This window comes from Colius striatus, chromosome 2 (assembly GCF_028858725.1).
Source record: "Colius striatus isolate bColStr4 chromosome 2, bColStr4.1.hap1, whole genome shotgun sequence".
In the NCBI taxonomy this organism is placed as follows: Eukaryota; Metazoa; Chordata; class Aves; order Coliiformes; family Coliidae; genus Colius; species Colius striatus.
Genome location: NC_084760.1, coordinates 112,127,386 through 112,144,124, shown reverse-complemented (window position 1 = coordinate 112,144,124; position 16,739 = coordinate 112,127,386). Strand labels below are relative to the sequence as shown.

Here is a 16,739-nt window from a genome sequence, read left to right as displayed (position 1 = left end):
TACTCATATTTTTTGAGTGGGAAAGCTGAGGAAAGAGTATTACTCTGTTACCACGCAGCCAGCTCATGTGGCTTAAATCATAGCTACACCGGGCTTTCTGGCATATGAGTTCCCAGGCAGAAAGCACAGGATTTTTTCCATAACATGAAGAGGGGGTGGAAAGAAAAATGAAAGAAGAAAAAAAAAAAAGAAGGAGCTTTGGCTGCCTATATTGAATGCAAACAAAAATATATAGACATCTGTTGGTTTGGAGTGTTTTCATGGCATTCGAGGACTCAAAAGCTGCTTTGTTTCTTCAACTAACCCGTGGTTAGACAGTGTGCACTTGGACTGGTGGTAAATCGGCAAGGGGACAGTGGCTGCTCCTCTCAAAGGACAGTACAAGAGGGGAGGCTGTAACATCTGGATGGGAGATGAGTGATATGGGTATCCACTGCTTGCCAGTTCTTTTAACATATGAATAAGTGCCGTCTCAGCATGCTCAATGCTCGTGCTCCTGTGCTGGCACTAATGCTGCTGATGTTCTGGGCCAAGCCCCTTCATTTTCATCTGCCTCAGTTTCCTTGTAAGTAAAAGGGGCTGTGGAGGTCACCTGTGAAGTGGAGCCATTCCATGAGTACCAGGAGCACTCCCAAGCTGATGTTTATGTCCTGATTTTCTCATTACTTCACCTTGCAGACTGATACACCAGCTCTAACGAGCGACGCGTGGTGTTTTCATTTCACCTAATTATGCATTTAAATGTCTTGCTGAAGTAACACCTGCCTCCTCCATTTTGCTGGTTGTGCTGTGGGTTGGGTGAGGGGGAGATGCTACCACATCCTCCTCTCTGGGAAAATGCACAGGGTCGACGTCCTTCCAGCTGACAGCTTCAGAGATCGTGCTTTACAGAAGAACAAAAGAAAAAGAAGTGGTTAAAAAAATAAGACTGAAGTTTTGGGAGTGGGTGTCTGGAAAAGCTGAGATGTGTGTTTGCATGGTTCATGGGAGGACCTCTATGAGGCTGAGCACCTTCTGAGCCACCTGTGAGCTGGTCCTGAGGTGCTGCTGGTGGAGGGCTGACTGTACCTAGTGGGGTGCAGTTGGTTGGGAAATCACTGCACATGCTGAACAAACCTTCCTTCAGACCCACATGCAAGGGAAAGCAACACGCAGAGTATGGTGCAATCCTGTTCTCAGCAAAGGGACAGCAGGAGGCTTCACGTGCTGCTTAAGCTCCTCTTTGCAGTTGTCCTCAAAGGGAGGTTCTCTGAAAGGACTGCAGTTTTCATCCCTCATCGTTAATGTACATCAGAGGGACTGATACCGTGTCCATCCGGGTGGCTGACTGCAACGCAACCACCAGCACCATCCTTGTTAAACACTGTGCTGGTACAACAGCTCTGTCCCTCCCTCCTCTTTGCTGTTATGAAGTGCCACTTGATTTTACATCTCTGCAAATACACTCTGAGAGGGTAGATGTTTGCTTATTAACTTAAAGCAAATTACATTTCTAAGAACTAGTGGAAGAACATAATTTAATCGGCACGCACGATCAGCCCGATTGATTGCGAATGATTGCACAGCCACTCCTTTACTCTGCCTAAGCACAGTGCAGGTGCAAGCACGTATCTCCACTGCTGGGCATGGAAAAGGAGGGATGGGCTGCCAGGCTTAAGCTGGTCCAGTTTTTCTAACATGATAGAGTCCTCAATGGGCCAAAGGTTGAGTTTGTAACAACCCAAGGGAATTAGCACCCCAAAATCTGATGATGAGGGCAATGGCTGCACTCTGGGTTATAGCTTCAATTCTTGTTTGACATGCTCTGACCTCCTGTCAGACAGCCCTAAATATTGATTTGCTTAACCCTTCCACAAAAGAATTCAGCATTGATTTACAATCTCAACTATTTTCACGAGACTGAAGCCCGACTAATGACTTAATCACAGCTTGTGGCACCAAGCCACAGTGATTACCCACACAGACACACACGGCAGCATCCTGTGGCACCGGCAGCCACCCAGCACCTTGTCATCATGCTGGGTCTCAGCAGCTTCAGCCCCCAGTGAAGTTGGTTTGGATATAGGTTTGAGTCCTTACAGATCTCGCAGGCTGGATAAAGAGGTGATGCTAACCTCCATTTAGCAGCCTGGGCGAGACCTTACACCTTAGAGAGGTCTAAGGACACCTTGTGGGGATGTAGGTTCTCACCCAGGAATGAGGGGAGTCTTTGAGGCTTTGGGGACAACTTGTTCAAGATTCCTTGGCAGCCCAGGTCTAAAAGATTATCTAGGTATGGCCAGGAGATGCACTGGAGACAGACTGCACTGGACCAGGCATCTGCTTTTGGGGATGCAAGGTATTTAGTGGTGTGGCCACAAACCCAGACAAGCCACTCTGGCTTAGGGTCATCTTATTTAATAATACAGATAGGAGCAGTGCTGTGTGGATGAGTGGTTGCTGTTGGGGCCATATACAGTTTAGAGCAGCACAGAAACCTGGCCAAGAGCTTCTCCGTCATTGCAGAGAGATCACAGGATCATACGTGCTCTGATGGGAACATTAGAGGGGACCATGTGTCGGTTTATTTTGCATATGACTCAGAAAGCCTGTTCAACACGAATGCTGGAACAGTATGTGGCTGTCAGAAAACAGAAAATAGTTGCTTAAATATCAAAGATGATTTCAGAGCTCTGCTTCACTGGGCAGCAGCTCCAAGTTTTGGTGCGGGGAGGGAAAAAATGGTCAGAAACAAGATGGAGCAGCAGAGGCGATGCTCTACCTACCTACTCTCTCTTCTCCCACCAATTATCCATGGTGCTGGGTCACCTCAGGACAGCTTGGCTCCCCTAGAAAGATTGAGTCCATTATGTTTCAACTCCCTGCTGTCTCACCATGGAGTGGCACCAACTTATGGGACAAGGGGATGTGGTAGTATCACAGGGAAAACCAACCTCTGGGCTTGTTGCTGGTAGGTAGCCAGATTAGGAAGTCCAGCTTTTAACATCAGCTTCTTCCATGCATGCTGTAGAAGACTGTAAGCCTTGAGTGATGACTGCTCTTTTTCCATAGCAAGGGATGTGTTAAATATAAGGAAATACCAAAAGCAGCCACTAAACTCAGCTGTTTCCTCTTTCTCTTATTATTTTTTTTTAAAGTGGGGAATGAAAAGCCTTCTGAAAATTGTTCTTCCTACAAGAGGAATGCTTTGTAAAGCTGATTTGTCTCTTAAGCTTCCTCTGAACTGCGTTTGAGAAAGAAATGAACCCTGAGGCAGGATGGAGATGGAAAGAGGATGGCAAGCAGGGCTGAGCCAGGGGGATGTGTGAAGGATAAATGCTTACATGGACTTAAAAAGGGATTGGGCCAATTTATGACACAGAGACACATCAAAGGTTATTCATCCTGAAAGTGCTACTTTAGAGTTACATAAAAGAGGGTCAGCAATGGGACATGAGCCCTGGTCCTGCTTCAGATGCTGTGGATGCTGCCCCAGGACAGGAACAGGCTTGGCTCCATCACCACTGTCACTCGGCGACTTGTCCCCAAGGCAGCAGGGACAAGGTTGTGGCAGGGATACTGGAAATCCCTCGTTGGCACTTGGGCTTCTGTGGGAGGGTGGCAAAGCTGGGTGAAATCAGAAAAGAGCCTCTCAAGGGTCAAAGTGATAAACCCATGAGCGCAGCAGGCAACAGCAACCCAACAGCTCTTGGGACCTGAACAAGACCCCATTCAACACGGCAAGAGGGACTGCTTTCTGTGTCATGACATGAAGGTTCTGCACCATGAATGCCAAGCTCATCCTCTTCCCCCAGGCTTTCTTCAGCATCCTCCACGGGTACTTCTGCCAGCTGCACCTAATTCCTGTATGGCTTAGTAAAGTGAACATGGGACTGCAGCATGAGGTCTCCTGCAATCTAGCCCCAGTATGCCCCAGGCATAATATTCACCTCTCCACACCTCAGTTTCCCCTAGTAAATTGGATAATAATGAGATCTATTAACACTGTCATGTTACATCACATGTGTGGCAAGTGATTCATTACAGGCAAAGCTCTGATCACGTAAGGCAGCAAGCAGGGGTCAGGCAGCACCGAGCTCATCTCAGCGTGACGCCTCTTTGTGACCACAGCAGCTTTCCACCTATCCTTCATCTTTTTTCCTGTCCCATCTCCCCCAACTTTTGTCCCTCATTCCAAGGAAGGAAGCACATGGTCCTTGGGAGGAGGGATGTGGCTTCTCTCCAGGCAGGACCCAGAGGGCTTTCAGTGCCGAGGCTCATGCCAGCAGCTTCTCCACCCACGCTCCTGTGCTGCCGTCACCTGCCACCCATCTCCCACGTGCCCATACATGTGCTCCTTACTCCCTTGTGGCTGAGTCCTGTGGGAAGAGACACCTCCAGCAGCTATGGGGAGACGTGGGGTATGCTCCCGCTCAAGGGTGAGGGTATGACTTGCCCCATAGCAAAGGATTAGGGGCTTCTGGTATCGTTAGCTCAGCAAAGAGGAGATTAAAGGATGCCTTGATCAGAGGGCTATAAATACCTAGGTTGGAAATAAAGCAGAGATAATGGGTTGCCGAGCGTGGAGAACAAAGTTACAGCAAGTCCAAAGGCAAACTAATAAATGCTCCATGGAGAGCTCAGTTTTAACATCAGCCTTTGTTTGCAGCAGTCACCAAAAGAGGGGGTGGATTTACCATCAGGGCTATTTTCATCTCAGGTGTACACACTTCTTTGAAAGAAATACTGCCTTTGAGGCACAAGTTGTTTTCGGGATGCCCAGGGTTAGATGCTGGAGATCAGACCCTTTTGCTCTTATAATCTGGAAGCTGCTAGTTGTATCTCTTCATCTCTCTTTAAAAAATCCCTGAGCCAATGAAACTCAGGTTAACGACTAGTAGAGTTGTGCTGACACGGTCCAACACCACTATTTCCAGCTCTAGCTGAATTTGGTGTGCTGACAACGAAAGCATCTCCATTGATTTCATGTGTTGTGCTGCAGCAGGATCATGTTGTCTTCTGAGTACTGCAGTGGTGAAAGCCTGCATTTTCCTTAAAAAAATCTGTTTATTTGTTTCTCACTCTGTAGAAGAACATAAAAGTAATTTTGAAGGCCACATCCTGGCTGTGATCTCCCTTAAGCGATGGATAACATAGAAGAAGATCAAGTAATGTAGTCTTTCTTTCTATTGCCAGAAGGGTCTTTGAGCCGAAATAACATTTTGAGGTATGTATTTCAAGAATATATATACAGAACCATTGTAACAGTCATCATCATCAGTACTGCCAGAGCAGCCTATGATATAGAGCGAGCTCCATCTATATTAAGCACCCCCATAAACACAGCAACATGTATCTGGACAGGACTGGAGAAGCACACCATGAATTATAATATCCAGGATTTCAAAGGAATGCAGTTAAAAATCCACAAAGCAGTGCCAGGTGTGAGCCTCAATTTATACTCTGTCCTGATACCTTGTAAGAGCCTTTGCACACCACCCCTGACTCCAAGTCAGTGAGTTTCTTATTCCACTGTGCCTGATGTTGCTATTGAAAAATAGGGAAGATCTGGTTTGCAGAGATGAGGAGGGCTGCTGAAACATTCCTGTAACATTTTGGAGAGCTTTGTTGTATCTGTAAGGAACTTGTCAGCTGAAACGTCTCTTGTTCAAATTCTCCAAGTGGTGCGAGGCTCCCAAACTTTAAACGCATGTGTGACTGCAGCTGTTGGTGCCGGATCCCAGCTGGTGAGGATTGCTGCCCTGCCATCTGTCTCTCAGCATTGCACCACAAGGACCTGAGGGCCAGGACCAAGATCCATGAATGTCCATGGATGTTTGGAAAACTAATTTTTCCTGGAGGAAGGGAGAGCACTCACTGCATCACTGCCCTGGGTGTGTATTGCAGCCTCAGTGGTACCCAGCAACCAGCATGTCCAAGCCATGCCTGGGAGGATGGAGGCCTCTATTTTGGGTTTTGCTTGCTGCAATGGGGCTTACTGATGGCAGGAATTCTCTGTCAATGGTTGCATCTAAGACGTGCACATGTGCATACTTGTGTTATATGTACATAGATGTCTTAAATATACACACACGCATATTTATGTCTATGTGTGTGCATACATAAATATATATGTATATGCATAGACTTGTACCTATACACACAAATAAATGTATTTACCTATACATACATACGCATATATGCAGATAAATACATATACATGCATATATGGAATCATAGGATTGTTTTGGTTGGAAAAAAGCTTTATGGAGTCCAACCACTCACCTCACACTGCCAAGCCCACCACTAACCCATGTCCCTCAGCAGCTCAGCTATGTGTCTTATAAATACCTCCAGGGATGGGGACTCCACCACCTCCCTGGGCAGCCTGGGACAGTGTCTAATTAGCCTCTCAGGGAGAAAGTTCTTCCTCATCTCCAGTCTAAACCTCCCCTGGCGCAACTTGAAGCCGTTTCCTCTTGTCTTGTCAATGATTACTTGGGAGAAGAGACTGAGCCCCGCCTTGCTACAAGCTCCTGTCAGGGAGTTGCAGAGAGTGATCCTGTCCCCCCTCAGCCTCCTCCAGACTAAACAGCCTCAGGTCCCTCAGCCGCTCCCCATCAGACTTGTGCTCCAGACTGCTCACTAACTTTGTTGCCTGTCTCTGGACATGCTCCAGCACCGCAGTGTCTGACATATACAGACATAAAGACGCCAAAGTGCTTATGTACCTGCACACAGACACCTGTATACACACAGATACCCGTATACACACACACGCGGCTCCGCGTGGGCCACGGGCCCGCACTACGAGTCCCGTCGTGCCGCGCGGCGGGGGCGGCGCCTCCTGAGGCGCGTGGCCCCACCCCGGCCGTGGGGGTGCGCGAGCGCGCGGCGGCCGCCGACCCAGAGGGCGGGCGACGCGAGGTGCGGCGGCGGCTGCTGTGAGGGCGGCGTGAGCCGGTGTCGATCGGGTTGTTGCCTCCGGCCGCTTCTGGCGCTGCTGCCCGGCCTGTCGCTTGCAGAGTCCACCCGCCGGAGCTCGCGGAGGCCCGGGGGAGCGCTGCGGAAGCTCCTTCTTGCCCAGACGGGGTTATCGTCGTCCGTGCGGCCGTGAGGAGAGCGGGACGGAGGCCGAAGCTCCCTCTTTTCCGTCCCCTCACACTCCCGGCTTCCCCCTGCTGCCTCGGGGAGTTGCGACTGTCGGCGTGGTGTGCTTCTTTCCGCCTGCTTGCTTGCTTCCTTCCTTCCTGGGGTGAGTATCGTGCCTGTCGCGATAGAGCCTCATCCGCGCGGGCGTATCGCGAGGGGAGCTGGGGGCCTGCCCGAGGGCTGCCCGTTTCCTGGGGCTGCTTCTCCCCACCCCGCTCACCTCTCTTCCCCGCCGCCCTGCGCGCTTTGTGCTGCGCCTCGGCCCGGCTGCCTTTTTGTCGCTGTTTTTAAAAGAAGTCTTTTTTCTTATTTTTTCTTTTTTTTTTTCCTGGGGTTTCGGGGAATTTTTTTGTTTGGGCTTTTTTTTTTTTCGCTTTTGTTTTCGCTTTTTCTTTTGTCTTTTTTCCTTCTCACCCATCCGGAGTTGGCCGAGCCCCGCTCTGGAGCTGGATGTGTTGGGGAAGCTCTTTGTCATGAAGCGGCTGCCGGGCCCCCTGCCCTCGGGAAAAACATCACTTTAAGAAAAAAACACCGAAGCGCTAGGAAAAATAGAAAGAAAGTCGTTCATTATTTGGACCGCGAGGTTTTGTTGAATTCGGAGGGTGGGGTTTTTTTGGCGATGGTATTGTTATATTTATTTTGAGAGAGAGAGGAAAGAGTCCTCGCTGAAGTCCAGGCTCCATTTATCGCAGCCCCCAGTGCCGGAGTGTTGAATGGGAGCAGCACGCAGGCGGGTGAAAAAACAAAGGAGGATTTTGTTTTGCTGTTGCTAATCTGAAAAATGTTGATGGCAAAGCTTGTTTACTTTTTTTTTTCCTGCCCCCCGCAGCTTTTCCAAATTTGATGTTGTTTTACACTGGAAGAATCGAGATAGCTGGTAGGTAAGTCGTGTCTTTTTAATTTTAAGCTTCCTGGGGGAATGGCAAGGTTTTTCTCCCGTATTCTCAGCCTTGTCTCTTTTGTGAGCAGCCTGCCATCCAGCTCAACTTCCGTCGTGTTTTTCTTTTCAATCTTTTGGGTCTTTTTCACATAGCTAAATACTGTTGTTTCAGGAAGAGCTAATAGCAGAGGGACATTTCTGCCTGAGACAGCCCAGGAGAAGGTTTTTAAAAGGCAGGGGAGAGGAGGAGCAGTTGTGTCTTCAGCTGAATAATTTTTGCCCCTTAAAGGAGATATTTTAAAGAAATGTTATTTTTATACTGAAAGCTTTTTTCTTCCCCTCCTCCATTGTTTTTTGTTTTAATTACCCCCTCAAATACTGCAGCTACTTCACCTCTGCAAAACGCAGCTTCTAGAATACATGCAAGCAAAAAGCAGGTTTAGCTGTAACACTCATGTTTCTGGCCTTACCTTTTAAAAGCCACCCATTTGTTTTTGCAGGGACTCTTCTGCCTTGAAAACACAGTGCTTGGGAAGTAAAAAATACAACGCGTTTCAGTTAGAGCTGGCGGTTCTGCATCTAAAGGACGAGGGTTTATTTTTTCCATGTTGAACGTGCGTGGGGGGTGGGGGGAGAGCTGGGGGGAAAAAGGCACCGTTTCCGGTTTCTCTTGAGCGGCTTTTGGTGTTGTTTTTCTTACAAAGAAGCAGACGGATGACCTGTTGATGATACATCTTCCGTGGCTTTTCTTGCCGAAAGGTGCCGGTAGGTTAGTGAAGGTGAAAGCTTCAGTCAAACGGACTCCCTGGGTTCTAGTTTGCATGTGTCTGGTTGGCTTTGTAATGTTTTAGGCCGACAGTTTTGGAGTGAGTAACGTAGCGCAAAGTTCAGATGTCTATACAGGACACTTCCCCCTTTCCCCCTCCTTCCCCAAGAAGCCTGGTTTGTAGGAAATTGAGCGCTTGTAGCTGCAAAATTAGACCTTTTTAGTGCCACATGGGATTAGTGTCCTAACTCTTTTTGAAGTCGTATGAATGGCCAGGCAGGAAGCTTTAGGAATATATTTTAGTTGTATATAGGCACCTACTGGGTACCTGAAACTTATATGTCTCCTATTTCGAATGAATTAAACTTGTAGGAGCACTTACATTATGCTGAGTGCAGTCTTGTGAAGTGTGCCTAATGAATGTTTCCGTTCTTGCAAAATGCTGGAACGTGTTTCTCAACACAGCAGGACACCATGCTAGTGTTCATCATGGAAATTAATTTTTTGAGTAACTACTAATGTTTCAGTTAAAGCAGAACTTAAATATTATTATAAAGCCTGTTTGCTACAACTGTTTTGTTTTTTGGTATCAGTGCTAGTTTCTATTAAGAAACTAGGCATGGAAAACAGGATCCTTTCACTTCAGGATGCATAGCTAGAAACTGTATGTGTGTAGATATACAGCATCGACTGCTTGGAGCCAGTGATGTTTGAAACTCATATTCATTTGGAAAGAACCAATTCCAAGTATATTTTGATCTAAAATGTCTTCTCAGACAGGAACTCTAGAATACAGGGAAGCAGAACAACCAAAACTGTTGGTAGATGCTAATCCATGCCCTCAGCTAAAAATGGAAGAATTGGGGTATTTCATAAGAAATCAAAGCGACCTTTTAAGTGTGTAATTGTAAGCAAAATTACACAGTTGATTAGGAATTCCTGCAGGGTGCCAGTAATTGGAGGTACATGTTGCTGGCTGGTCACTCTGTGCCTTGCTGGTTAGATTTGTAAAAGTTTTGACTGTAGGTGGCATCGAGAGGAAAATGTCCAGCTCCTTGGCTTCCCAGACCTTTGTTCCTTAATCTCCAGATTCAGAAGCGTGCTGACAAACTGTCAAAGGAAGTGACAGCAAAGAGATGGTGTAGGAAGTAGGTCAAGCACCACTAAATACTGCTGAGAGAGTTTCAGTGGAAAAAAGTAAGCATGTTTCCATCTGATCTAGTTTCTGTTTCCTTTCAATCTAATGGTTAAGATGCACAAGGAAATCTCATACTCCTACTGTAGTCCCTTGATTCTGCTGTAAGTAATATTGCATCCCTAATCAGGCCCAGGTAGGCTATGTGAATTGAAAGATTTGTGGGGAAGAAGGCAAAAGAGAAATTCCGTTCTGATCCTATTCAGTTCTGGTGCAAATCGGGTCAAATTTGGGCAAAACTGAAGGGGCTCTGTGTCCCAGGAGGCTGTGGGCAGCTCATGGGATGAATTTTCCTCCCCTTATACTGCCATAAGTTCTCCACGGGGCAGCTGGGGTTGAGCTGGGCCAATAGTGTAACGTTGAAGTGCATTCAAAACCTGCCTGCGTGAGTTCCTGTGTGACCTGCTCTAGGTGGTCCTGCTCTGGCAGGGGGGTTGGACTGGATGATCTTTTGACATCTCTTCCAACCCTTAAGATTCTGTGATTCTTTGTGGCCTTCATATTTTGCAATGTATGTGGCAATTAAGAAACACAACTGCTTCTTGACTATATTGTTTAAAATGTTTGAGTTGATGTGTTCAAAAGCCTGCCTTCCAGCTTCAAAGAGACAAAAGTTCTTTGGCATCCTTAAACTAAAAAGGCAAGTTCCACCCTGTTGCTGCTTCCTCTTAAAAGCAGTAAAAACTATCAATGATAACTTGATTTGCAGAAAAAATACAGCCTTGTGCTATGAGTATGTGCTTTTCCAAGTACCCTATATTTATATTGATTTTAAAAGGAGCTCTTTTGCTGCAAGGAGGAAGAAACACTTCAGTGCTTCACAGAAGCGAGTGCATGGCTTATTGGCTACCTGGATGAGCCCTATGCTGTACTGACCCATGTCATGTGATTTCAAGCACCAAACATTGCTAGCTGCTCAAAATGACCTTTCTGGAACGTAGTCATGAATTGATGTAAAGTAAGAACTGACTGGAAGCTACAGGCTTTACAGGAAAAGTCTTGTCCTCTGTTGGCACCTTGTGCTGTGAATGTAGGTGGTCATCGATATGAATTCTGCTCTGGCAACGTCTCCTGCCTGCCATACTAGAAGGTGTAAGTTCTGTGAGGTGGTGTTTCGGGACATGGGCTCAAGGGTGAACTAGTCAGCAGCTTGTTTGATTCAGACTGAATGCAGCACCAGGGGTGGAAGCCTTTGGTTAAAGATTGATGGTATCCTCTGGTCTCTTCTGTGCAGGAGCATAGTTAGAGGTAACAAAAGTTAATCTGCTGACCTTGTTTCTTAATCCATGCTGCTGAATTCGGTCACAGGGACTTGGCTGCCATGCATGTTACATACTTACCTGATGAATTAGGGCTTGAATCTGATGTACTCGAGAGCAGAGTGGACTGAACTTCACAGTGCGTTTCTGGCTGCGGTTTCAGGATCGGGAGTGTCCTGTAATTTTACTCTTCTAATTGAAGGTGTATGTCAGTTGTCAGAGTACAGATGGTCAAAACCTCTTACTCTGACCCCATAATTATATTCCTGTTGGGAAAAGGAGTCATTTCATTTACACTTGGCGTTGCAGTACTTTCCTTGTTCACCAGTAGAGTATGTTGCAGAAGACTCTGGATGTGTGTCACGCTGACTTAAAATGCTCTTGATCTCCCTTGATGTTGGCTATACAGCTGTGCCAACCAGATGTTTTCCTGTGCTTGACCCTGTTCATAGCAGCTTAATTGCATAAATGTGTTTTTTAGAAGGGTGAAAAGCATTCCTTTGGGGAGAAGGGTTTTTAATGGTACAGTGGTGTTTGGGCCGGAGAGATGTTGGTCAGGCTGTTAGATAGGGTAGGCATGTATGTGTTGGAGGGAGCAATTGTACTGTCTAATTGACAAAAGTGTAAAGTCCCAGATGTAGGCAAGATTAGAGTGCTTTTCCCAGCCTGTTACTTTACATATTTGGAATTCAGGGAGATAAGTATGGCTGCTTTGGCAGAAAAGCTTTTGTCGCTAAAGGCTGCATTTCCATTTATGCATCTGTAACATTTGCCATGGTGGCTGAGGCTCTGTGTGGTAGACAAAGTCTGTAGTATAGCACAGAAATGAACAGCAAAGAAGGCAGGAAAAGCTAAAGTTCAACAGATGCAAACCAGAAATGATCTATAGAATATTATTATTATTACTACTATTATTATTATAGTTGATAATATGAGTAGCTACTAGAGAAAGCTATTTTGTGAATTGATTGAGATTTTGAGTAGGTGAGAGATGTAAAAATATTTTATATGGCAAGCTGTGGGACTGGAGCAATTTTATTGATTAAGATTCTTTGGGGGATAGTATATTGGAGCTAGGACTTGAAGGCAAGCTGGAAAAAAAAAACCCCACTCAACCAACCTGCCCCCTCAAAAAAAAACCCAGAAAACCAAGAAACAAACCACAAATCCCTCTCTAGCCAAAACTCTCTTTTGAGTAGACCACCAATGGGGGTTTTTTTTGCCTCTGTTGCCAATTGATTCATCTGCCTCCATGTACTTAGCTGCTTGTACTTAAAGTATGCAATGTTTCTGAAACTGTCTAGCCCATTGGGCTTCATTACAAGCACTTAAAAATACTCTTTCTTGAGCTGGGTTACCCATTTTCTTGGATACCCATTACTTTGTGGCCAAGGTGGTGGATAGTGATCAAATATGAAAGGAATTATTTGGTTTCTGTTAACTATTAAGATTTGCCTTTGGCATTGGTGGAGCTCAAGGCCTGGAAGAGTTTCTGGAGGTACAGTGAGAGCAAACTTAGTGATCTGAACATCTCACCCTGTCCTGCTTGCCTTTTCAGCGCTCCTGCTTAATTGCTCACCATTTGTCTGACTGGAGCAGCAAGCAACTGGAAAGTAGCAGCTGCCAGCCTGTCCTATAGATGGTAACCTGTTCACTTGGGTCAACACCATTAGTGTCTTAATTGTTCTTTGAATCAGGGCAACCAAACTGGCATCTCTGGGTTAGGTCTGGCTTGAAATGTTTCCAACTAGCTGGTCATTTTTGCCTGAGAAGTGATCAGTAATGGCTAGGGCAGCACATGAAGCACCTCAGTGGAGCTGTGGGCTTTAGGTATGGGAACTAATGTGCCTATGTTGCTTGTGTGTATGGCCCCTTTAACCATCAAGACCACTGAGATACTGTAAGATAACTTTAAACAAATAGCAAAATTAGGTTTAGAGTTTCATGTGTTTATAGTTCTCCTTCTTGTGTAAAGATGCATCTCCAATGGTTACAGATCTGCCTCAAAGTGCCTGCTTTCCTTGCCCTCACTTCTTTCTGCCTTTAATAGTTGAGCAGTAATAAATAGTATGTTTTTAAAATCATACAAATGTGAGTATTTTGTCTGTGCTTCATTTGTCCTAAGAGAAATTATTTGTGTTAAATAATAAAAGTGGTCTCCAAAGAATTCCTGTTAAGAAATCTTAAGGCTCATCTTCTCTTGAGTGTTAATATGTGTGTTGAAATTTGTCTGATGCTGCCTTGAAACCCTTACCACTTACCTGAAGCAGCTGTACTTCAGTGCAATATTTTTAAAGTAACAAATATTGCCTTAATCGTAGTTTTAACACAAGCTTCAGCTGGGAAAATAAGTAATGGTTCTTCTATCATAACATGTAGCTGAGTTATTTATTTGGTATGAGGTTAGGGGAAAAAATCCAACATGCATCTTACATGGAGTCTTACTATAAAGTCATTTGCTTCCTTTTAAAGAACTTGTTGCTCATTTTCCTTCTTTACCACACCTCTTGGGATAAACTGCTAATTCTAAAAATATGTCAGTTCCACAGTTTCCCACTAATAATAGGGGTTTTTTTCTTTGTTTGGCTTGGTTTGCTTTTTCCCTGAGCCACTTAAAATACTCGAGGAATGGTCAACATTAGAAAAAAATAAGTGCATGTAGGTATTTGAGTTGCTGTATTTGGATCGCTGCTGTATTTCAAGGCTGGCAGAAGATGACTTTTGAAATTAAGTTCTACAGTGAAAGGGAGTGCAGGGGCCTCAACCCTTAGCTAATGTTGCAGGTAGGGTATCTGTTTCCTCTTGGATCTGGCTCCTTTCTGCTGGGCAAGTGCTCTGTTTTGAATTTAGGAAAGAAAATGTAATATGCTGCTAAGGATGTCATAATCTTCCGATACAAAGTTCCTCACGTGTAGGAAACTAGAGCTATGGACTCTTCAGTCAATATTGCTATTTCCATCTTCATGATCAAATGTTGATGGTAATTTGGTTTCAGATGTAGGAATGCTGCTTTCAAACCTCCACCAGAAACTGTATGGCATGAGCGCATTGGCTGTCCATGTACAGCTTCCTAGGGGATGGTTTTCCTTAATCTAGGTATGCTCTAGTGAAATCAGTTTTCTGTGCTTGACTGATGAGTGGCCCTATCTTAGTCCTAGCACACAACCTAGGCTTGCATGACCCACAGATGTGAGACTGGTGAACTTGGGCTGGAGAGGAGGAGGAATATCGCTTGCTGTACACTTGTTAATAATTAGGTACATTGAAGTGACTTCTACTTTTGTTCTCTTTTTTTTTCTGCTTTAAAAGAATGAATTAAAGCACCACGTAAAGCCCGTCTCTGTTTTTACTCATGCTGCTGCTTACATTGGTTATAGGTTCTGTATAATTTGTATTGTAGTGCTAATATGTTTTTTAGCATCGGTAGCAATGATTAGAAGTTGAATAGTGAGAGGGGAGAAGATAATAGTCAAACTGTACAACTAGTCATTGTGGTAACAGCTGACTTCAGCACCTACTGTTTGTGTGTGTTAGGGGGATTTTGGTTTTGTGTACCACCATCACCCAAGAGATGGAAGAAATCCGACTCACATTTCCTGAAACTTGAGGGCAATTGGTAAAAACCTGCTTTTCAACAAGAAGAGATCTAAACTACCTCCTTCTTTGCAGGTGTTTTGGATAGGTAGTGCAGAGAACCAGAAATCCCAAAAGCAGGCTCTTGAAGTGTTTTGTGTGTTCTTGTGTGATAATGTTTGCAGGAATCCGTGACATTAGTGCTGGTATGTTCAATAAGGACTGCCTCCTGCTATAGTCTGCAGTCCCTGCACCAGTTAGAGTTAAACCATTATATATGTTTTTATATACATAAATAAACCCTATATATATATAGCTGTGTATTTCATACCCTGAAATTAGCAGACCAAGTTTCAGACAAATTAGATTGTAATGCATGTTAGTCTGAAGACAGCTGATCACCCCGTTGTGCTTGGATGACTTGCACAGCCAAGTCATCTCAATTCCTGTTGTAGGTGAATCCTTCACACTGGATCTTTGTTCTTTTATTTATTATTTTTAATAAGGTAGCTGTTGTGCTGCTGGTAGCCCACATCAATTGTTTTAACGTTCAGTTGTTTCTGTATGTGGTGGTTGTGAAATTTCATTCCAGTAGAGCTTTCCTTTTTGGTGCAGCCTGAACTCTTGTCTGTGGTTAAGGTTTCTGTAAACCACTCAAGGTTGTTGCAGAGGGCTGTAGTGTACCATGGTGAATGTAACAGCTGGGTGGGTTTTTTTTTCTTTTGTCTTCTTTTAAAAGAAATGATGCGTTATTCTCTTGAGGTGATCAGCCACTTGCTGAAGTTCAGGACCCCAACTTGATGGTGCAAACAGATAAATGCATGAGTAACTTTTGTTTTTATCCATTTCTATTTTTTTTCTTCCACGTGTGTGTGTGTACTTTCACAGTCAGTGTACTATGAGGCTATCTGAGCAGCAGATGTGAACATGAAGTAGGTCCTTACACCTCTCACTGCTGGCTGAGAAAGGCCAGGATGCTGTAGTAAAATGAGGAAGCTTGTAAATCACTTTCAAGCCACTTGTGACTTAGATACAGGAACTGCATTTGAATTTCTTTGCCAGTATATATACACTATTTAATTTTTTACTCATTGAAATAGCTATTCATATTTCAGCCTTCTGAGATACACATAGTTAGCAAGGGGAACTCCTACCTCTAGAGGAGAGGTGTTACAAACATTTTTCCTGCAATCTTTCAGTTACTGCAGCTTTGGGGAGGAGATCGTTTCAGTTGGTATGGTCTAAACAGGAGCAGAGATAAAAGCCTAATTCAAAAGATGAGGGAAGAGTTTAAAGCCAAGAGGCTTTAAAGTTGGCAGGGAGAAGTGAAGAGCCTGTTTATCATGTCAATAAGCATGTGTAGCAAGCCTCTGCTATCTTTCAGACTCTTAGGGTCCACAATAGCAAGTACTGTACACATGCTGCTATTATTATTGAGGATGACAATGGTCAGATTTATCTGGCTATTTTGTTCTTTCAAAACCTCAGTATTCCAGAAATAGTAGTCTTGAATATCTAAATAGTATATGGTTTACATGTAGAGTGAGATGGCATGAGAAGTTTCTTTCTCTGGGCAGATGTCAAGTGTAGCATTGCTTGTTTTTTCTTGCTCCCTAGTTTCCCAAGGCTGAGCTGAGGCTGTGATCCTTCTGCACTAGCACCTTCTACTGGCCTCAAAGCTAGGAGGGATGTGTTCCCTCCTGAATCCCTGGCAGATGTGGGAAAGGATGTATAAGCCCTCTCATGCACAATAGCAGTAAACCTAACAAAGCTGGAGTTGCACTCCACTCTCCTGTCCTACTAGGGCCTCAGCCTATGGGAGGTGGTGGGGAGACGAGCCTGTGTGCTGTGATGATGGATGATGTCTTCCAAGCCTCAGATGGATGTTATACTTGTTTCTTCTTTTTTTGTGTGTCTTTATTTTGATGAAGGTAA

General features: G+C 44.9%; 1 protein-coding gene across 4 annotated transcripts in view; it reads left to right on the top strand.

Annotated features, from left to right (window-relative positions):
• Positions 1-6,865: 6,865 nt before the first annotated feature.
• Positions 6,866-16,739, top strand: part of PELI1 (pellino E3 ubiquitin protein ligase 1) — a 44,659-nt gene continuing 34,785 nt past the window's right edge. The window contains exons 1-2 of one of the 4 annotated variants that reach the window (XM_061989177.1): positions 6,866-7,234; positions 7,961-8,008. In XM_061989177.1, the coding sequence (XP_061845161.1) occupies positions 7,975-8,008 (34 nt within the window). In that variant the 5' untranslated portion in view covers positions 6,866-7,234; positions 7,961-7,974. Of the gene's footprint in view, positions 7,235-7,960; positions 8,013-16,739 lie in introns of those variants that run through there. The other 3 variants (XM_061989178.1, XM_061989176.1, XM_061989175.1) reach the window with 3 other exon arrangements.